This window comes from Spermophilus citellus (genome assembly GCF_964194105.1).
Source record: "Spermophilus citellus genome assembly, chromosome: 3".
NCBI lineage: Eukaryota > Metazoa > Chordata > Mammalia > Rodentia > Sciuridae > Spermophilus > Spermophilus citellus.
In genome coordinates, this window is record NC_138184.1 from 81,917,064 (window position 1) to 81,938,172 (window position 21,109).

The 21,109-nt window shown below is 63.5% G+C and overlaps 1 protein-coding gene across 4 annotated transcripts in view; it reads right to left on the bottom strand.

Annotated features, from left to right (window-relative positions):
• Positions 1–21,109, bottom strand: part of RBM19 (RNA binding motif protein 19) — a 106,742-nt gene that overhangs the window by 8,419 nt on the left and 77,214 nt on the right. For 2 of the 4 annotated variants that reach the window (XM_081288513.1, XM_081288510.1), the window contains exons 23-25: positions 16,618–16,738; positions 6,599–6,708; positions 5,980–6,228 (exon numbers count right to left, since the gene is read on the bottom strand). In XM_081288513.1, the coding sequence (XP_081144639.1) occupies positions 6,611–6,708; positions 16,618–16,738 (219 nt within the window). In that variant the 3' untranslated portion in view covers positions 5,980–6,228; positions 6,599–6,610. Of the gene's footprint in view, positions 1–412; positions 810–5,979; positions 6,229–6,598; positions 6,709–16,617; positions 16,739–21,109 lie in introns of those variants that run through there. The other 2 variants (XM_081288511.1, XM_081288512.1) reach the window with 2 other exon arrangements.

Here is a 21,109-nt window from a genome sequence, read left to right on the forward strand (position 1 = left end):
TCAGGTTGACCTTGAAAGCACCCAGAAGAGCCCAGGCAGTGGAGGGGGCCCGCCCCAACACTGCTCTCCTGCTCGCTCTGCAGCCCCAGGAGCTCCCGAGAGCGGACCCACGTCCTCTGGGTGTCGTCTCCACTTCCCACCATCTACTGCAGCTCTGCTTGGCCATGTGAATGTCCTGGCCATAGGGCAGTGGGCAGGAGCCATGTGAGGATGTCCCTGCTGTGTCCCGAAAGGTACGGCTCATGTCCCTCCCCCTGGTGCTGGCTGGCAGGCAGCCTCTGGGTCGTGTAGGGAGACCAACTTTTGTGTCCCTTGACACAGCCCCGTCAGACCAGGCACGCTCCCCTCCCTAGTGTCCCCTGGGGGAGAACCCCCTACCCTGTGCACACCCCCTGGGTCTGCATAGCAGCTGACCGCACCCTGACCTATGTGCTGTCTCCCTGGGGGCCACCACCCAGGGTCCCCGGCTCAGAGAAACCTGCTGTTGTCAGAGACCCGCCTTCTGGTTGCATTTCCTGGGACCTTGGTCCGGGGGACCGCTCATTTCCCAGAGCCTCAGTTTCCTCACCTGTGCAAAGGGAGAGTCAGCCCCATCTCACGACCTTGCCAAGACTTAACCGAGGGAGGGCCTGCCGTGGGGCTGCTTTATGTGGCGGGTGCGGGGCAACACGTGGGACCCCGAGGCCCGACAGTTCCCAGGATGCAAGAGCAGCTGCTGCCTGAAAATCTGCGCAGGAGGAGGAAGATCTGCTGCTGGCGTGAGCCCAGGGTTGGGGCGCAGCGGACCCGGCGGATCGTTTTCATGAAAGCTGCAATTAGGGGAAGTGGGGTTCATTAAGGGAGCGGGAGGGACGAGGCCCTGGCTGCTGGCGAGGCCATAATGAGACGCAGTCTCTTCTGTTGGGCTGCAGATTCAGAAGACCCTGGCCTGGGGCTCGAGCTGGAATGTTCCAGCCTCCCAGGGGCCGGGGGGGTGGGGGGGGGGGTGGGGGGTGGGGTGGTGGGGTGGTGGTGGTGGGGGGGGTGATGGGAAGAGTCTGCCTGTAGGTGGGGCATAGCCTTGGTGCAGGGGTGTGACAGCAGCCCAGTAGAGCTCCCGCATGGCAGGCACCTCCCCCAGGTCCTCGGTGTCCCACCCACTCAATGCCCCAACCCCACTGCACCACAGAGAGGACCTGGGCACAGAGAGGTCGTGGAGCAGGTCAAGATCAGGCTGCAGAGTGGCCCTGCCGGTGGGTGAGCAGCGAGGAGGCCTGAGGTGAGCCGGCAGCCAAGAGGCGAGAGCCAGAGAGAAGCTCAGCTGCAGCGACCTCGGACAGGCACCTGACATTTCAGGGTCTGGCTTTCCAATCTGTCAAACTGGAGGCTGAGACAGGGCCCAACCTTGGATGCAAAGGGCCAGGGAGGATGTCTGGCAGGCTGCGTCCTGCCTCTGCTGGACCATTCGATCCGCCATGCGGCAACCTGCCTCAGACAGTGCGTCACCAATAAGCACGGCTGTGTCCCAACAAGTCACAAAGACTGCTGCTGTCTGGCCCATGGGTCGTGCTTGCTGCCCCCAGGACTTCAGTCAGGCTCCTTTGTTCCTTTGTCTGGTTATAGTCACATTCCTAATGCTCCCCCCAGTTCACTGGCACTCCCTGGAGCGGGGGACGGCCATGGACTGGACAAGCCAGCCATGGATCTGCACTTGCGGCAATCGGGAAAACGAGCTCCTATATGACTTTCTGTTTTGAAATAGGGCTCGCAGTCCCTCCAAGGGCTTGGAGGCCGGGGTGCAGCTCAGAGGCAGGGTGCTCGGCATGCACGAGGCCCTGGCCTCCATCCCCAGTGCGGCAAAGAATACTAGCAAATAAACCACGAAGACCCTGAAACCCTGCTGGGTGGCCTACGAGGGCTGAGTCCCCCACTCCTCCTCTTAGTTCTTAAAGCAGAGGGACAGCTTCCCCTTGTGCCCTCCGTCCAGGCCCCGCCCCTGACTCTCACCTGCCCAGGGGTCTCCACCTGATGGCCCTGGTCGCCTCCAACCCACAGTAGTTAAAGCCCAGAGCTAGCCTCCAGCGTTGCCTTCTGCTGCTCCCCAGTGCTCTCCGGGTGGGGGTGCTGGCCTCGGCCCTGCTCCCCTGGCCCAGCCTTCAGCCCATGCCCTGAGCCCCTCTTCCTCTGTCCAGGTCTGCCCATCCCTCGCCCACAGGCACCTCCCTGGGAGCCACTGCTGTCCGGGTCTCTCCTGGTTCCTGTAGGTGGAAGCTATCTCCTGCCACAGGCCACAGGCCCAGCACCCATGGCGGAGCCTGCACAGGGGACCCCCTGCCAGCACCAGGTCTGCCCTCTGCAGCGTTGGGTGGGAAGACCACCACCTCTCAAGGCTGCTCTACCTGTCCCACCGACTTGCCCCCCATAGCTCCTGGGAGACGGGACCTGCACAGTCATGGGCACTGCAGTGCCAGGGCCTATCTACATCAGAGGGATGGGACAGATGATATAACAGGGCCTGGAGGCAGCAAGGGGGCACCAGGTGTCACCAGAGCATTTAAGGGGCCAGGCATGTCCCATGCGGAGCTTGGGAAGATCACCTGTAGCGAGGCGCCCACTTCAACAGCCAGGGCAGCGTGGGGGACAGGCCACCAGGAAGCAAGGCTGTGCCTGGCTTTCATCACAGATGTGGCTGGAAGACGACCAGATGCTCTAAGTGGATCCCAGCAGGAAGACGGATGGAGTGCCCATGGGAAGGAGGGGCGCGCCTTTCCCACAAGGCACACCAAAGGGTTAAAGTCATTTTCATTAAAATTTAAATTTCAGCAGGCGCCCTCTCCCTTCCCTGCTTTGAAGGTCTGACTGGCAGCCATTTCCTATTCCACTCTCGGCAGAACAAATTGAATTAGGTGCTGAAACCGAGCTCAGCTCTGCTCACCAAGGCCTGCGCACCCAGCCCGGGTAATCCCGTCCCGTCCTGATGCTGCCGAGCGAGGGCGGCTGAGGACAGCTCCCGCCTGACTCACTGGGGACCTGCAGCCAAGATGGCCCTGTGTCCACCCAGCAAGGAGACTCACCGAGGCGGGCGGGGCGACCTCAAGTCCCTGCACACAGGGGCCATCTGGCCAGGGTGGAATGATGGAGCCCAGGGTGAGGATGGCTCCGCCCACCTGTGCCAGCCAGCCTCCCACCTGCAGGTGGCAGGGGCTGTTCTCCCCCTGCTGCATCTCATGGGCCTGTGCTCATGACCCGGGACACTCTAGCCTCTGCCCGGGGCACGGCCGGCCTGTGTGCGTGCTGGGGAGAAGGCAGGAGACTCCCTCCTGGGCTCGCCCAGCGCCTGCCTGCCCCCTTTACATGTGCCCCTGCAGGCTGGCCCACAGCGCTGACCCAGTGTGCCCAAGTTAGGCAGCAAAGACAACGCTGCCCCCGACCCCTGTGACACTTGGCCTTAAGACTGGGACACAGCAACGCGAGGGCACCTGCTCCCAGGTGCTGGGCACGGGCTCTGTGCAAGGAGCGAGCCGGTGCCGAGAGCCGGCCTGCTGCCCCAGGCTGGGGCACCTCCAGGCCCTGCAGACACTGGCTCCTCCAGGGAACATGGCCCTGCCCTGCCTCTGCACCAGCACAGCCTGTCACAAGCCAGAAGGGACAGTCTCCGGGACTCGCTCAACAGTAACTTAACATCAACAATAGTAACTAATAATAATAACCACCCCCCACCAGGTAGCACTCCTGAGGCGGAGGCCTGCCATCCACCACGGTCTCCTCTTTATCTTTCAGCAAGTGCCCTGGGCCTGGGATTTTTATGCCTATTTGAAAATGTGGAAAACTGGGCTCAGAGACGGAGCCCCTGGACATTGTGACTGGTGTCTTCTAAATCAGGGCCCGTCTGCTCTGCCTCCCCCCCCCTCCCCCCCGCGGGGCTGCCACTGTCCCAACCCTGCCCTTCCCCAAACCCCTGCCCAACCACCTGTCTCCCTCCCGCAGATGGGCTGAGGGTCTTGATCGGAAAGCCGGGGCTTAGGAGGCCCTGCAGCTGCCACGCCACTGCCTGGCCCTGCCCCCCAGACTTCCACCCGCTCCTCTCTGGTGCCCATGTGCCCAGGCGACCACTGGCTACCCTCCAGCTCCACCTCCGTCCCTGCCACAGCAGGGGAGTTGCTGTGAAGCAGGCAGATGGGCTGAGAGCCAGTGGCCCACGGGTGACAATGGCAGGAAGGAGCTGGGAGCGGTGGTGGCACTAGAGACCAGGGCTGCCCCTCAGGACAGGGTGGCCAGTCCCCCACTGGGCAGACCTGAGGCTCACATGGGGGAGGCAGGGACACAGCTGTCCCAGCCCCCAGCTCTCTCCTGCTCTCCAAGGCCGCTGGCCCTCACCTCCCAGGGACAGCAGAGTTGTCTTCCCGGCTCCCCGCTGACCCCTGGAGGTCACAGGCCCCCGACGGAGGAACGACCCTCTCCTGCCCTGCACTGGTCACCTCGGGCTCAGGAGGCCCTGCAGCTGCTCCAGCCCAGCCCTGCCCAGCTGCCACCCTGGGCTTCACCTCAGGGCTTTCTCCCTCCACTGTCCCGCTGTCCCTCTAACTCCACCCAGCCCCTCCCGGGAGACTCCCTGACCTGCTCCCAGGGACAGCAGTACTGACCCCTCCTGAAACATGGCCGAGCCTCCCCACCCAACAGCACCCACTGGACAAGGCAGGCTCCTGGACTTGGCCCCTCGGGAGGGTGAGGAAGCCCCTCCTCTGGGCAGGGGGACCCCAGCCTGGCTCCCCCTCACACTGGCTCTGTGACTCCATTCCAGTGACCCCGGCAATGGGGACAAAAGCCACAACCATCTGGGGCTTCCTAATTGCCAGAGCACGTGTTTCAGGGCCCGGGCCCAGGGTCACTCGGGCCCCTGTTCAGAATCAAGGCTGTCCCCAGCACAGAGAGCTGTGACTTGGGAACCAGGCCTGGGGACAGAGGCGGGGCTGAGGCTGGGCGGGAGGGGCTATCCATGCAGGTGGTATCTAGACGGGCTGGGGGAACAGGAACAACGCGGGTGGATAGGGACCCCAGGCAGGGCCTGGGCAGGAGGTGACCTCACTCGTGGGGGGAGGCCAGGGGGGTCAGACTGGGTTGGCCTGGTCCAGAGCGCGGTGCCAGCAGGTCACGCTGGCCGCCTGCAGAGGGGGGTCTGCGTGGGTGACGGAGGCCGGGGGCCAGGCAGCCTGGGGCCTCCATGGGGAGTGACTTCCTGTTTGTCAAGGGGTCTGTCCCCACTGGCAGAGTGAGGCCGGGAGGCAGGGCCTGGGCCAGGCCGAGGACAGTGTCCAGCATGCCCACTGCCCCCGCGGCTCTGAGCAGGCCTGGTCGGGGCCGGGCTCTCCTTGCTCTGCTCCTGTCTCGGGGTCACTCAGGCCTGGCCTGCGTCCTGCCAGCAGCCCTCACTCGCACTGGGACCCCAGACAGGAGCCCGGCGCTCTCTGGCCTCCAGGGCGGGGCTGCCGTCCCCATCGTCCTGCTTCAGCAGTGAGGAGGGCACAAGGGGGTGGTGGCGCTGGGCGGGAGACGCCCTGGGTTCAGTGTCCCCGCTGCACCCAGGGCCGAGCCAGGCCGCTGAGCGGAGCCCATGCCCGGGAAGTGAGCTGAGCGCCCTGCTCAAGACCCAGGCCACCTTGGACACTGGACAAGGACCGGAACCTCGTCCCCACAAATGTACAGAGTGAGCTGACGAGAGCCCGAGGGGCCCTGGGCTCACCCGGGTCCCCGCCCAGAGGCCCCGATTAGGAAGCAGACGGAAGCGAGGGAATGTCCTGAGCTTTACTCTTCGGCTCGCTGACCGTGGTCACCCCCAATGACAGAGCAACGACCGCGGCTCCAGGGTGCCCAGGCCTGTGGTCGATGGGCTGGGGTGGCTGCTGGGACTCAGGTGCAGGCTGCGGCCTGGCCGTCTCTGCTGGGCAGCGTCTCGCCCACTGGCCGGCGCTGGTGCGGCCCCACCACCACGGGAGCTCCCCTCGGGCTGCTGGCCAGGAGTGAGGTTTGTGATGTGTCCACAGCCCTGCTTGGGAGTGGACGCTGCTGGTGTTGGTGACAGGCTTGGCATGGACCCCAAGGACTCAGTAGCTGCTCGGAGGTGTCCCTGGAGGAATCCGGGGTTCCTGGACCCACAGACGTGGACAGCTCTGGGCTGCCTTCTCTGTTAGTCCTTCTGCTAGTCTAACTGCTCACTGGACAGACACAAGTGGGGGTTCTTGCACGGCAGCCCTGGTGGGAGGAAGGACAGAGGCTCCTACCTGTTCAGCCCATGGCTGACCCTTTCATGGGCCACCACCAGGGAATGAGGTGGCATCGGGGTCAGGGGGGCGAGGGAACTAGGAGGGGTCCTCCCAACTGAGCTGGGGATGCAGGGTCCTGGCTTCGTGTGGCTGTGACCCCTGCATAGCTGCTCCTGCCCCTGCTCCCGGGGCACAGCACAGGTGTGGGCTCAGTGTCACCCGCGAGGCACCTGCCACCAGGATGCCCAGGTGTGGGCATCAGGCCCTGGGCCGAGGCTTCGTCCCCCTCCACCCTGGACCTGTGAGGTGGGGCACACAGAGGTGGGGGCGCTGTCCCGGTCCGGCCCCTGACCACCTACCTCTGTGCCAGCTCACAGCTGAAGTGTCTGCTCCTCGCCGTCACGGTCACTGTCCTCCAGCTGCTCCAGGATCCCGTCCAACACCACAGACCGCTTCTTCTTCGGGGGCTCTGTGGGAGCCCAGATGCATGAGAGGAGGACGTGGGGTCAGGGAGACACAAGTCCAGGAGGACAGAGAGACAGAGGGGACATGCACAGGGAGGAGCAGGGGAGGCGAGGCAGGGGACATGGGGAGGGAAGGAGGGGAGAGGGCAGGCGGCGTGAGGAGAGGGAAGGGCAGGCGGCCTCTGGCCCCAGCCTCTCCAGCCTCCACCTTCCCGTCCCCTGTCCCCCGTGGGCCTCCTTCCCTCCCCTCCCCGCAGGTCCCAGGCCAGCCAAGCACGGCCAGGGCTGAGGAGAGCAGAAACCACTCCTCTGACTGGAGGCCAGTCGCCAATGGCGTAGGAAGTGGCTGGCACACAGTAGGAGCTCAATAAACGCGGGGTGCACAGCTGCAGAACCCAGGGACCCCAGGGGCAGTGCAGAGTGACGATGAGGAGCGGCTTTGGAGAAGCGGGGACATCTGGCTTGGGCTTTGATGCAGGCTCCCCCTGATGGAGCACCTACTGCGTGCCACGGCCCTGCTCCTCTCATCAGCCCACAGTAGGTGTGCAGGGGGGGAGTGAACCAGATGGGAGATCTAAGGCTGTCCAGCTAGGAAGTGGCAGAGCGTGGACCTGACCTCGAGTCACACTTAAGTCACGTCCTCTCTGCTTCTCACGACTCTGGTGCTGGCCAGATAAGAGCCAGGAGACCACAGCAGTCGGAGCAGGGGTTCTGGTTCCCTGGCCCTCCATGAAACGGGGCAGGGAAGCTGGGCTCTGGGGTTCCTACTCTGTTAGTCCTTCTGCTAGTCTAACCACTCATTAGGGGAAGCCTCACTCAATTTAAGGCTTTCTTTGTACAGAGGCAGCCTAAAGGGCCTCAGGTGTTCCCACTCCTCCTCCTCCTCCTCTTGAGTCTGCAGGTGCCTCGTTCCCCCAGAGCCCTGGCCTCCTTCCACAATGGCCTGGGGACTCCCCAAGGGGGGTGTCACAGTGCTTGGCCCAGGGTGGAACGTCTTGGTGCCCTTCTGGGGGCCCAGGGGGACCTGACTGAGCCACCTCCCCGTCCACTCCACACTTAAGCCCCTGTCACCTTCTCTCTGGGAACCCCAACCTCCTGGGACCCCTCTGAACATGTGCCCCAGGCACCTGTCACCTAAGAGACCCCACGTCCTCTGGGCATCGCCTGAGCTGGCGCAGGCTGCGGCAGGTGCCCACCTGGAGCCCTCGCCCAGCTCCCTGCCCACCCTGCCCAGCCCACCCACCAACGCAACAGCCTCCTTTGTCCTGTGCACCTCTGCGTCCCCAGCCAGCGCCTGGCACTGGGTGGGCTCCTGAGTTCCCTGGGGTGAGCGAGTGGGCTCAGGTGGGGACACGCTGAGCTGCCCACGGGGAGGCGGAGGAGGGCCCAGCGGCTGCACCGTCACTATTGGCCATGGAGAGGGACAGGGGACAGGATGCGGTGCTGGCGGCCTCCTCCCCCTCCCTGCCGCTGCTCAAGGCCGGGGCCCTGCTGTTCGCCAGCCTCCGAGGTGCACAATGGCCTCTGAGATTGGATCCGTGGGCAGGTAACGGGCACCAGGAAATGGAAGGTGATGACACAGGCTGCGGCTGCCGCCCACGCTCATGGCTGCCGGTGGCCGAGGGTGCCCGAGGCCTGCTCTCCTGGCCAGGTCTGGCCAGGGGTCCCAGAGCTGCAGCAGTGGGCACCGACTTCACCTCCCCAGTGTCTTCTGTTCTCTCGGCCTGAGCCCGGCAGTAGTGGCAGGGACAGTCCCCTCTGTGTGTCAGCTCCTTTCCCCCGCAGCCCTGGTCCAGCAGGGTTCCTCTGCTGTACCAGCCCCAGGGGGCGAGGTAGGGGAGGTGGCGGGGCCAGACTCCAGGCTGGGACATGCACCCCCGTCCTCAGACTCAGGGGCCTGCCATCCTGACTATGGGGGCCACCAGCAGCCTGCAATCCCCGCCCCTGGGGAAACTGGGCACCGGGACACGAGGTGTGGTGCTGTGGGCCAGGCACCCATGCTGTCTGGTCAGGAGGCTGGCTGGCCACCCCTCGATGCGGTGCTCTGCCGGGTCCTTCTCTGGTTCAACCCTGCAGCCCCCTAGGCGGGTCCTCCAGGGGCTCCTGGAGTAGGAGCAGGTTCCCGTCTGTTCAGGGGACAGCACCTGCTCTGCTGGTCTCCTGGGCCTCCTGGGTCCCCTTTAGTTGGCCACGGCAGGCATTTATTATTGAGCACTTGCTGAGTACCAGGCTCATGCTGGGGACAGGGCAGGGAGCAAGTGGAACCACTGGCCTGGGGCCATGCAGGGGATCAGGGAGCTGGCAGAGGGCAGCTGAGCTCTGCCCCCTGGTGGTCCCTATCTTTTCTGCCCCACCTGCATGACTCCTGCAGTGATGGACCCATAATAACACTTCCCACAGAGGACTCAATGACAGGTGGAAAGGCCTTGAGGCCAGGGCAGCTCCAGGAGGTGCTGAGGAAATGTTAAATGTAAAACCAAGGGGACCTGCAAGGCCACTTAGGGGTTATGCAGCACCCAGCAAGGGACCCAGCTGCCCAAATTAAGGCTGCAGGGTGCAGAACAGGACCAAGCCCCCCAGGTACCCGCAGGCTCTGTGTGACTTTCCTGTAGAAATCCCATGAGCTGGTGACCACTTTTCAGATAAGGAGGCAGTGCTCTAGGCTCTGGGGAAGTCATGTGACTGTAGGCCCTTCTCCCCCACCAAGCCCAAGGATGTGCCCTGTGGCGGGCTGCACCAGCCTGGCTCCCTCAGGAAGGGGGATGCCACAGGAAAGGTGCAGGACAGACCAGGTGGTGGCTGCACCCGCACGGGGTGGAGTCAGCGGGGAGCCAGGCTGCCTGTGTCCTGATCCTGGGGGTGGGCAATGGGGGTCACGAGGCCACAAACACGGCCAATTGCTACCTGGGTGTGAGGGGCTCTGGCTCCTCGGCCCAGCATGGCCTGGTGAGCTTGCTTGGGACATCCTGGGAAGCAGGGGTTTGGGACGCTGGACTGGCTACCAAGAGACTGGTGCTCAAGGGTGGGTGGAGGCGCCCAGCCTGGATCACCAAGAGCTTATCCTGAGGCAGGGCAGGGGGCGCGGGCCAAGCCTGGGGCCTTCGGGCTTGGTCCCCTGGGCATTCACAAGAGCGACAGGGCTAGGAGCTTCCCCGTGAGGGGCGCTTGTGCAGGGGGCAAGGAAGGTGGGCCAGGAGAGGCTGGAGGGCACCCACCACCTGCTCAGGCCTTGAGGTCCTTCAGGGCTCAGAGCTCATCAGCCGGGGTCAACGTCTGCTGCCCCTGCAGGCCCTGGGTGGGGGCAGGAGATGGCAGATCTCCCTGGGGGCCAGGTGGTGGGGTGGTGGAGTCAGACAGCCTGGGGCGGCTACAGGGAGGACTGAGGACTGAGGCCAAGGGGAGGCTCACACTTTCCACCAATGGGGGGCCCCCTCTGCAGGCCGAGTGCCCTATGGGGGAGCAGGTGGCCAGACTCGATTTTCCAATACAGGCCAGAATCTTGGTTTTCAGGCCAAATCTCTCAAGAGTAAAATACTGGTCATTAATTCAAAGTCTTTCTGGCTTTCCTACCTGTAGGTGAGATTCAGATTTGTGGGGGCCCTCGGCTGGGACCATCCGGTAGCCCCTGATCCGGAAGGTCACTACGTAGTCATAAAACCTGTTTTCCGTGGTTTTGTCCCTCCTGGCCTGGCCAGCTTGCAGTCTAGATCCCTGTCCCCCACCCCCAGTGGCCAAACCTCCTTCCCACCCCGTTTCCAGCGTTCTGGTCCCCAGGCTCCCAAACCCCTGTCCAATCCTGGCCGGGCCCCTGCCCCTCCCGGCCGCCCGCAGTCCTCCTGTCAGTTTAATTCTGTGATCGATGAGGAGGAGCAGAAGAGATGGCCCGGCACAGCTGGCTTCCCCGTTAGCCCTAGCAGGGACCCTGGCCTCGCCAGCGACGGCTGAGTGAAATGTTTGCGGAGCGCAGAGAACACAAGTCAATAACAATTTAGCTGGATTGGGAGCAGGCACCTCGCTGCACGGACAGGAGCTCCCGGGGGAGGGCGGAGCGTGCCCAGGATACTGCAGAAGCGCCTGGAAATATTTCCCAAACACCACCCAGCGAGGCTCAGGGCTGGGGGTGGGTGGCTGTGCGCACCTGCTCCAGCTGGCCTCTGGGCCCCCAGAGTCCACACGGCCAGTCAGACACCCTGCCTAGGCGCTGCCTCGACCCAAACCATTCCTCTCTGATTTTCCTGATTCTGCCTCCAGCGGCTGCGGTGGCCACAGGAGTGGGGACAGCCCAGGTCTCCTGCTGGTCTCGCCCTCCTTGCCTGGGAGGGTCCCCTCTGCCTTCCTCCTGCGGGGCCGCGCCAAGGCCTGAAAGCGGCGGCTCTCAGGAAGCCTGTCCCCAGGTGGCTGGGTGAGCCACGACACAGGGATCTTTTGAATTCTGTGACTTCACATACTTACTAGAAATTTCCTGACCATGATTTTAAAGCCTGATGATTATGTCTCTATGGTCAAGATCAAGGAGGCCTATCTGCGAGGGCTGGCGTGAGGACACCAGGCTCTCTTGGCCCTGGTCTTCTGAAAGCGTGCTGTCCTGTGGGTGACTGGATCTGGGAGGGTGTGCGGGAGCCGCTGAGGCTCCACATGTCCCCTCCTTGCTGTCAGCTCCACATTCATCCCTCAGCCCCGACTTCCTCTGGTGATACCCAAGGTGGCCAAACAGGTTGCCTGGAACCCAGCTGGCTCAGAAACCCACCACACACCTGTTCTTCCCAGCTTCCCAGGGGCTCCTCTCGTGGGCCCATGGTGCTGGGGGACTCGGAGCCAAGACCTGGGCATGGCCTTTGCTCTCCCTCTTGCCCTAGGAGCCTGTCAGCGATGCTACCTTCTCCAGAAACGCACAGTCCACCTGCTTCTCCTGACCCCCGGCCCTGCTCTGGTTACTGTCCTCACTCCGACTTGCACCCTGTGCCTCTCTAACACCGCCCCACACACCAGCGAGGAGGAGGTCTGACCGTGTGAGCCTGGCCCTGGTACGCGCCTCCCTTCTCAGACCTTCCCACTGCACCCTGAGTGAAAGCCAGGCCGTTCCTACCACTTCCCACGCTGGGCCTGCTCTTCAGCTACTAAGGCCTGCTCTGAACAGGCTCCTGCCTCAGGGCCTTTGCACCTGTGGTTCCCTCTGCCTGGCATGCTTCTTGCCCCCAGATCTCTGCTGCCTGGTCCCTTCCAATCAGAGAAATGGTGCCTCCCTGGAAGGTTTCTGTAAGCCCCCCAGGGAACAGAGTGAATCATGCCGTCTACCCTTTCTATTTCCTGCACAGGACTTGGTCACTGTGGTAATCACATCTCTCTGTCCTGCTCCAGGGTCAGCTCTGTGCCCACAAGTACCGGGACAACCAGGTGGGTAGAGCGAGAAGCAGAGCCAGGGGCCTGGGGCTGGGCAGGACAGGGCAGGGGAGGCAGGTAGGAGGCTCCAGAATTACACGCAGAGGAAGGACGGTCATTTTAGGAGGAATTGGCCACCAGGGGCCTTTGGATAAAGCAAGGGCAGCCAGCCCACAAAGCCTCGGGGCTGCAAACTTCCAGTGAGGGGCCAGGCAGCGAGGACCCAGGGCTTCGTGGGCAACAGGTCTCTGCCACAACTGCTCACTGCCCCTGCAGTTGAGAGCACTGATGTGCAGGGCTGCCTTCCAATAAAACTTTATTGGAAGGGGAGCCAAACTCTCAACTGCTTCCCTACTGGACTGGGAGCCCGGGTTTGCCAGAGCAGGGCACTTGGAATTTAAGGCATGCTGAGAAGGGTTATCTGCTCCACTGGGTCCAGAGCTGTGTGCCCTCAAGCAAGCCGGGAGACCTCTCTGGGCCTCAGTTTGCACCTATGTAAAACTGGAACAGCACCTCTCTCTAGGGAGTTGTGAGGCTCACATCTGAGATGCAGAATGTAAAACCGCTGTGGGTTCCTCTCTGCACACAGTAGGTCCTTGACAAAGGCCTTTACTAAGAAGTCACACGCGCATGCCAGTAATCCCAGTGCCTTGGGAGGCGGAGGCAAGACTGTAAGGTCGAGACCAGCCTGGACAAGAGGCCAAGAGACCCCATCTCCAGAGAGCAATGGGAAGCGCTGGGGACGCAGCCGAGTGGTACACAGAGCTCCGGGTTCAATCCCCAGGACGAGAGCGAATGGAAACAGAACGTCCGGTGGCCGCCTCTGTTCAGGTCGGTGCAGCTTCAAGGCACAGGCAGGAGCACATGGATTCAGCCCAAACAGCTCCAGTGCCAGCTGCGAGGCTGAGGGAGCCCGGGCTGGGTGCCCCTGGCACGAGGGGGGCATCACTGGGTGGTGCCAGCACACGCCAGTGCTGGACTTGGTCGCCCCGTGCTAGCCTGGTGCCCGTCTACCCCACGCCAGCAGCCCTGCAGTACGGGAGCTGTGCTGGACACAGGGCCCACAGGCCCACAGACAGGGCCTCGTCCCCAGAGGGAGGGCAGACTGGGACGCTGGGGGACGATGAGGCTGGTGTGGGATTCCCCTCCCTGGCTCTGTGCTGGAGGCCAAGGCCTGGCCAGGACAGCCTCCCCAGTGCCCCAGGGAAGCGCTGGGTCTCCAGCCTGGCTGGCCCAGCCTGCTTGGGCGGGCGGGGAGGCACTGGCCACTTGCCACGTGGGTCATGTCTGCGGTCCTGGCTCCGGAGGGGAAAGGCACAGTGCTGACCGCAGCCCATCGGTCTCCCCAGTTGGAGTAAGACAACTCGGAGGCCCAGCCTCACTCCCGGCCCAATAAAAGCCTGTTTGCCTCCCCAGCTGGGGTGTCCCCCACCATTATGTTATCTTGCAGGTACCGCGGCCCGCGGAGGGAGGCCCTAGAAGCTTCTCGATGCCGCGACCCTGCTGGCTTGGGACACACTTGGGAAGAAAAGGACGCAGCGGTGGCTGGCTCTCCTCTGACTGCCTCCCTGCCCCCACCCCCGCCCCCACCCTCCGAGGTCTGAAGAGCTGCACTTCACCCAGTGGGTGAGAGGCCGGGGAGGGAAGAGGGACAGGGGAGAGGGGGCAGGATGGGGGGCATGTCCGGGGATGTCCCTTCCCTTAGCTCTGCTGTCCAGGTCAAGGTCTTGGCCTCCGTGGGGCACCTTTCAAAGTGACCTCCAGGACCCGCCCCTGCTGTTGGACTTCAGAGATGCGAGGGGGGCTCCCACACCTGCGGGGACAGGGACGGTGGCGGGGCAGGGTGTCCCTGGAAGGGCGGGTCGGGTGGAAACTCACCCACAGGCAGCCTGGTCTGAGCTCTGGGTCCCCCAAGCTGATGACGAGGCAGGACAGTGGCTGCTCCACCTGACCAGTCCTGCTGCGTATGGAGCTCCTACTATGCGCCAGGCTCAGCTGCTGGCTCCACGCAGGCGCCAGCCTAGGCACCACTCCCTGCTGTCTACCCCGCTGCCCTCCAGGCAAGGACGCAGGACTCCTCCTGCATCTCGCCCTCTGCCCACAGTCAACCTGGCCGGGCGGGAGGTGGGGAAAGCGGGAGTGGCCATGAGGGGAGCAGTGCAGCTGAGCATCCTCACCCTCCCCTCCAAGCCCCTGGCGAGGGCCACCTACGCCCTTACACAGACAGCAAAAATGAGCACGCCGGGTCAGGGGACAGGCATGAGGACCCGAGACCAAGGCTCAGTCAGCAGGTGGCTCAAAGCCAGGCTTGAATCCTGACTGCCATCAGCTGCTGGGGGCCCTGAGCAAGTGACTTGCCCTCTCTGTGCCTTGGCTTCCCCACCTCACACGGGAAACACCAGAGTCGTGAGGGCTGATGCCTGTGGAGGCACACAGCCAGCCCCCGGGCCCGCGTCAGGCCCGACAGGCCAGTTGCCCAGCAGTGACCACGAGCATCACACAGCTTGCCAATCAGGTGCTGGCCTTCACCTGGGCTCCTTGGGGACCAGGGAGGCTGGTCAGGAGGGGCTGCATGCTCCGGGCCCTCAGGTTTTCTGTCCCCACAATGCCACCCAGGTCAGTGGCTGGGCTGAGAAACGGAGGCCCAGGGCAGGGCAGACTCGGGTGCCTCAGGCTGGCCACATGGGCTGCAGTGAGGACCCCACTCGTCTGCTCTGGCCACCCACTGTCCCCGAGGACTGCTCGCCGGCCCCAGTGTCAGTGCTGCGCCCACTGCCAAGCCCTGGGGCGCGGCGAAGATGCCTGCCTTCCGCTCGCTCCACGGGAGTCCTCTGTGCAGCCTCTGCTCGGCAGCCTCCCCCTGAGCTCCGAGTACCTTCCTGGCAGACCTCAGGCCAAAGCCAGGGCCAGGGAGGGAACTGGGCATGGATCCTGCCTGCCCAGAGCCTGCCAGAGCCTGCAGGCTCTGAACAATGTGACTTTGACACAATGAGCTAGGTACTTTTCCTCACAGGAAAGGGCACAGAGGGAACATGGCCCTGCTGGGAGGGCAGAGGCCTGCGGCCCTGTCCAGACGGGCCAGCTGCCACGGGTGCCTCTGGGGCTCCGAGAGAGGAGGGCTGTCGCCAGGCTCCACACAGCACATACCCTGCCTGGCAGTGGCCTGCGCCTGGGACCCCAGTGCCCGAGTCGGGCGGGTAACTAAAGGTCCCAGGGGTCACGGTCACCTTGCGGGTGGGTGACCCCAGTTTTCCCATCTGCAAAACGGGCTGAGCTCGCCCACTTCAGAGGCCGTGGAGGGCGGGGACCGCATCCCGCAGGGTTCACGGCAGGGCTGTGACCAGCCCCTATGGCTAAGCCACCCCCAGGGCTGATCCTAGGGGCGCTTCCGGCAGAGCCTCCCACTGTGGAGGGGGCTATCCGTGGAGCTCAGCTTACTAACCGGGCTTCTCTCCCACCAGGGCAGTAGTGGGGGCAGGGGAGGTACAGTCCCTTACACAAACATTTGCCGACGGTGCATTCGGGCCTGTCAATGCCTGTCGATAGGGACGCGTTCCTTTTCTGCACGTCAGGACTTGGGGACTTACTGAGATCGAGGTTATCTGCTGGCCTCTGTGTCTCTGGTTTCACGTTCGCCCTGGCTCAAATGTCCCCAGCCTCGGCGAGGGCCTGGCCTGCATCAGGGACCCAGAGGGGAACCCGAAACCCACAAAGATGGGCACAATAGCCCCACGCGGGTGGCGTGGGTTCCGTGAGGACAATGAACCACAGAGGCCACCACAACAGGGCGAGAGACAAGAGGGACGGGGAGGGCAGGCGTCCAGGATAAGGAGGGACCAAGGGGCAAGACACCATGGTACAGAGGACAGAGCAGCACAGTCAGGCCCTGCCCGGGTCTGGGAAACAGCGCGGGGGAGCAGCGGAGAAGGGCATCCAGGGTCGGGCAGGGCGGCCTCTGTAGGCCTGGCAGGTGGGCCACACTCGAGGCCTCCGGCTGCCGATGGGTTCCGAGGATGTTCTGGGGTCCAGTGGGCTGTCTGAGGCCCTGCTCTCCAGCCCCAGCTTCCCTGGCCAGCAGCAAACAACTGCTCCTGGCTCCAGGTCCCCTTGGCCCTCAGCTGCCCCCCCAGGATGGGCCTGAATGACAGGCAGAGACACAGGAAGGCACGTGCCCCAGGACAAGGAGGAAGACTGCAGGCACCTCAGCACCATGGTCAGCCACAGGAGGGACTGTCCTAGCTCCGTCCGGGAGCCTGGCTCCCCAGGCAGACGGGAGAGAGTCTGTACTCCCTGCCAGATGACCCGTTCAACAGACCAGAAGGGGAAAGAGAGCTGGCACCTGTCCTCTGTCATCTGGCCCCAAAGCGAAGGCACCCGAGAGGAAAGGGAGGCCTCCAGGGGCCAGCCTCCTGCCACGGAGACAGGAGGGTGCTGCCCGGCACTGGGTGTGGGGGGCCTTGGTGGTGCTCTCGAGGCCCAGCCCTTCCTGCCTTCCAGGAAGCCCCGGTTGAGGCCCAGTCCCCACGCCCTCCTACCGTGGAAGTGCTCGGCCGTCTTCCGCCGCAGGGCCTGCAGGGTCACCTCGGAGTCTGCCCACTCCAGGACCAGCCTTCGGCCATACAAGTGGGTGCTGTGACACAGGGCATTGAAGGCTCTCTGCAAGGGACAAGAGACAAGGCAGTGCTTGAGACTGAGGCCTGATGATGCGGGGCTTGGGGCCGGTCTGTCCGTGAGTCGTTGTTTACAGGGACGCTGCGAGGGTGCGAGCACCATCACAGCCTGCGCGGGCCGCCTGGCTAGGGTCTCTCTCCTGCGTTACGCACCCTATGCACAAGGTGCTCCATTAGCAGGCTCCCTGCTCCCCGCCCATCAGCCACAGGAAGCCCAGCTCCATCTTTCCCCCGCATGACAACTGGGCAGCCCTGTGTCACTTGGTGCCACTCTCCTTTGCGGGTCCCAGTGGCCCTGTCTTCCACATTGTTCTTCAGTAAGTCCCCTGTGGTTCCTGCTGACTCCTTGTGAGTCCCCTGCCTGCCCTTCCGCTGCCCGTACCCAGCCCTGGCCCTGCAGCTGGGGGCCTGGCACACGCTCCTCCTCTCCCTCCTTGCTGTTCGGACCTCCACACTCAGCCCAGTTCCCTGTCTGTACGTGCGGGACGGCGTCAGGAAGGCTTCCTGTAGGGTTTCTGCTTTTTGGGTCCTGGGAACTGAACCTAGGGGTACTTCACCACTGAGCCCCGGCCCTGTTGACTTTTTCTTGTGAGACAGGGTCTCATTAAGTTGCTCAGGGCCTCGCTAAATTGTGAGGCTGGCTGTGAACTTGTGATTCTCCTGCCTCAGCCTCCAGAGCTGCTGGGACTGCAGGCATGAGCCACAGCTTCATGATCCGGGCGACTGAATCCCTGTCTCTGGATGGGAACATCAGCGTGAGCCAGTGCGGGGCTCGGGGGAGACAGAAGAGGTGACGTGAACAGTCCCAGGACAGGGTGGGGCTCACAGGGGTGGTCCCAGGGCCAGTTCTCTGTGCCCCTAATGTCACCTCACCCTTTTCTCAGCAGAGATAAGGGAGGTGCTGGGGTTGAAGAGGCCCAGGCCCAGGTGTCCCCGACAGGGTTGGAGAGTGAGAGGGGCCAGTGCTCTGCACTGGGTCCTGGACAGCAGCCCTGGGACCGGACGAGGAGCGGGTTCTGTCCCTTCTGCTCCCCTGAGCCGAGACGCCTGGAAACCGGGAAGGCCTTGGCTCTCACCCACGAGGAGTCTGGACAGTTGACCTGTGTCAGGGCCACCCCAGGGCTCAGGTGACTGAACTAGGAGGAGGCAGCCCGGGTGAGGGGACAGTGGAGGAGGGTGGGCGCTCATCCGGCAGGAGCTGTGCCACCAGGGGTCCACTGCATGGAGGCAGGCTGAGTGACGAGGCCACAAGCCGAGGACGCCAGGCACTGTGGATGTCGCGGAGGTCCTCCAAGGACCGGCCCTGCTGACCTCCACTGTGGACGCACAGCCTCTGGGACCCACAGAGGGTGCCCTGAGGTTGGTGGAGCTGCCTGGGGCAGGCACCTCGTCCCACAGTCCCAGGAAGCAAGTGGTGACACCACCGGACCTTGCCCCGCCTTGGTTACCTGATCACCTCTGTGAAGGGGCTGAGGGCAGAACTCACCCAGGACACCCAGTGCCCACCCGGGAGAGGGAGGGACGGGAGGGGCAGAACGTAGCCCTGAGCACAAGTGGCCAACGGAGGGATCGTGCGGTTCTGAAGAGGGCCAGGTGCGGGGAACTGCGTCTTCCCTTTTTTTTAACTTTAATTTTAAAACCCTCCTGGCAGCCAGCAGAGCCTCTGCGCTTTTTCCAGGCGGATATAAAAATGCATCTGGACTCGGAGCCTAAATGGCCCATTCCGAGCTCTAAACACACACGCTCTCAGCTGGCGAGGAAGAGAAACGGCCTGGTGGGGGAGCGGGGCTTGGAGGGGGGAGAGGAGCTGATGGGGAGCCTGGCATGGTGGCGGTGCCATCCTGGTGCCAGCGTCGCTGAGGAGCGCGTCCGGGATAAGGGGGTGGGGGTGGCCGAGAGCAGCATCTGCTGGATTCTCGGCCTCAAACTGGAAGAAGGCGAGGAAGCCGGAGAGGCAGCCCAACAGGCCCAGCCTCTGCCTCCTGTGGCCTCCCGTGTGCGCGCCTTACCCTGGGAAACAGTTCTCACTCCTGGGCCTGGAGGATTGGTGTGGGTACCTAAACCGTCTCCTGGCTCTCCGGCGTTGCCCCTGACTGTTTCCATCCCCTCTGAGCTCCTCTGGCACTTAATAATGGCCTCTCTTTGAAAGGCTTTCAGGCTCACGGAGGGGTGGTGGTCAGCCTGGGATGGGATCTGTGGCTGGTTAGCTGGGTTCAAATCCCTGTTCACTGTGTGATGTTGGGCAAACTGCTTAACGTCCCTGAGTCTCAGCTTCTGCCCGTGGAAAGGAAAGGCAGCAGCAGTGAATGGGGAGGGTCCTGCTGCAGGCCGCTGTTGTTGTGCGTTGGACTTTTCACTCCCACCACAGAGCAGGGGCAATGGTAGGTTGACACACAGCTCTGTGTGACAGTTACCACACAGTATGTGGCTCTCCAAAAATAGCAGAACCATCCTCCAGTTCCATCCCCGCAGGTTAATGGGAAGTCAGGCTGTGTTCCCGGGTGCCCACGGCCTTGGTGGCTGGAATCTGGTGGCCTCAAAATGTTGCAGGCATCGGGGAGGACACTGATTCCAGGCTAAATCTGGCCTTGGATAATCCAGAGTGACTGGGTTTCATTGAAGAAGCGTAATGAGAACATGTTGGGTGGCAGCTTGCGGGGGTGAGGAAGAAGACGGCCCAGACTCCAGGGGACACCGAGGCACAGGAAGGTGCCAGGCAGGGCGGGGGAGTACAGGTCCCCTGTGACAGGCCAGGTCTGCCAGCTGCTTCCTCCTAGGCTGAGCCCACTGGGCTAGGGTCAGCTCAGGGTGGCCTGTGCCCAGCAGCCTTGGTCCCTTGCAGGGCTCGGGGCTCCTGCGGCTCAGCCCCACTGAGGACCCCTTGGGCTGCCTCCCGCCCTGGGCTGACACTCTCCTGGTGTCACGATCTCCTGGCTTCGAGGAACTGCGAACACTTGGCCCCAGCTCAGAGAGGACTCTGTCCTTCCGTCGCAGTGAAGGAGGGACGAAGGGGCCAGGCCCACGCAGGGCCCACACAGGCCGGCTTCCTCCTTCCTTGGGTTTCGGTGGCTCCACCTCCCACCCCTGGCTCAAGCCCTGGAAGCCGCCCCCACACACACACCTGCCGCAGACCAGGAAGGCCCCACCCTTCTCTCATGGGCTGCAGCAGACGCCTGCCCAGTGCCCAGCACACCTGGCCTCCTCCCAGCAGCTGCTCCCGGGCCTGGCCTTGACCCCTGCAGGGAAGGTGCTGTGTCCCTGCCACCTCAGTGGTGCACTGTGCGCAGAAAATAAATACCCAGAGGGACCGTGGCTTCTCCTCACTGAGGGTCTCTTGCCAGCTCCCTTGCAGCCTCGCCCCTCAGCCCGCCAAGACGGGACAGGCCAGGAGCACGTCAGGACTGGGAAGCGAGTCTGGGACCCTAACCGGACACATAGCCCTGGTCTGGCACTGCACCCAACGTGCGCGACTGTGGACGGAGACTGTGACCCATGCTGCAGGATCGAGAGACCGAGTCCCCGCTAGTTTGCTGGGCAAGACTAAGGTCCAGGATGGAGCTCTGAGTCTGTAGTCGTCGGCAAAGAGAAGGCCACGGGCGGCCACCCTGTCCCTGGGAGCCCCTTCCTGTGGTTTTCTGACAGCGGATGCTGGCCATTCCCAACTACCCCCCAACCCCCCCCCCCCCAGGAGGTGACTCCTGGGCCCCACGGCAGGGCTCATACACGCGGGTTTCTGCTCAGGTGAAGTGATGGGGGCCCAGCTCAGAGGTGGGACAAGGTGGGCACTCCTTCCCTCTCAGCCCTCACCTTTCCTCCAAGCGTCCTTTGCCTAAGTGAGGTGACGGTTCTCCACTGTCACTGGTCCCTGGTGAGTCCCTCAGCCCTATTGGGCCCACACACCTGTCTGCCTTTGAACTGCAGCCATGTGCGTGCTTGCGTGCTCTGACCTTGACCCTGGACCCTGACTCCCTGGGCGCCTGAGTTCCTGGAGGGCAGGTGGGGCTCCTCTCCAGGCAGCAACTTGAGCCCTGGGAAAACGGCAGCCCCTGGGCACACTGACCGCAGCTGCCCAGAAATCCTGGCCTTGGCTCTCCTCTGAGTGGGGCACGGCCCACAGGTCTGGGGAACCAAGTCTTCAGCCACCTTGTCCGAACCCCACGACGTCAGTGGTGGGGGGTGACAGTGCAGGTGGACTACGGCCATCTTGAAGAGCAGGAGGCCCTGGAAGCTGCCAGCGCCGCGGGCCTGACCTTTCCACAGCCTCCCTGGGGACACTCTCCTCCTAGCAACAAAAGCCTACTGCACGCCCTTGGCAGGACTTCAGTCCCACGGGGCTGTGAGGGCTGCCTGGCTCCTG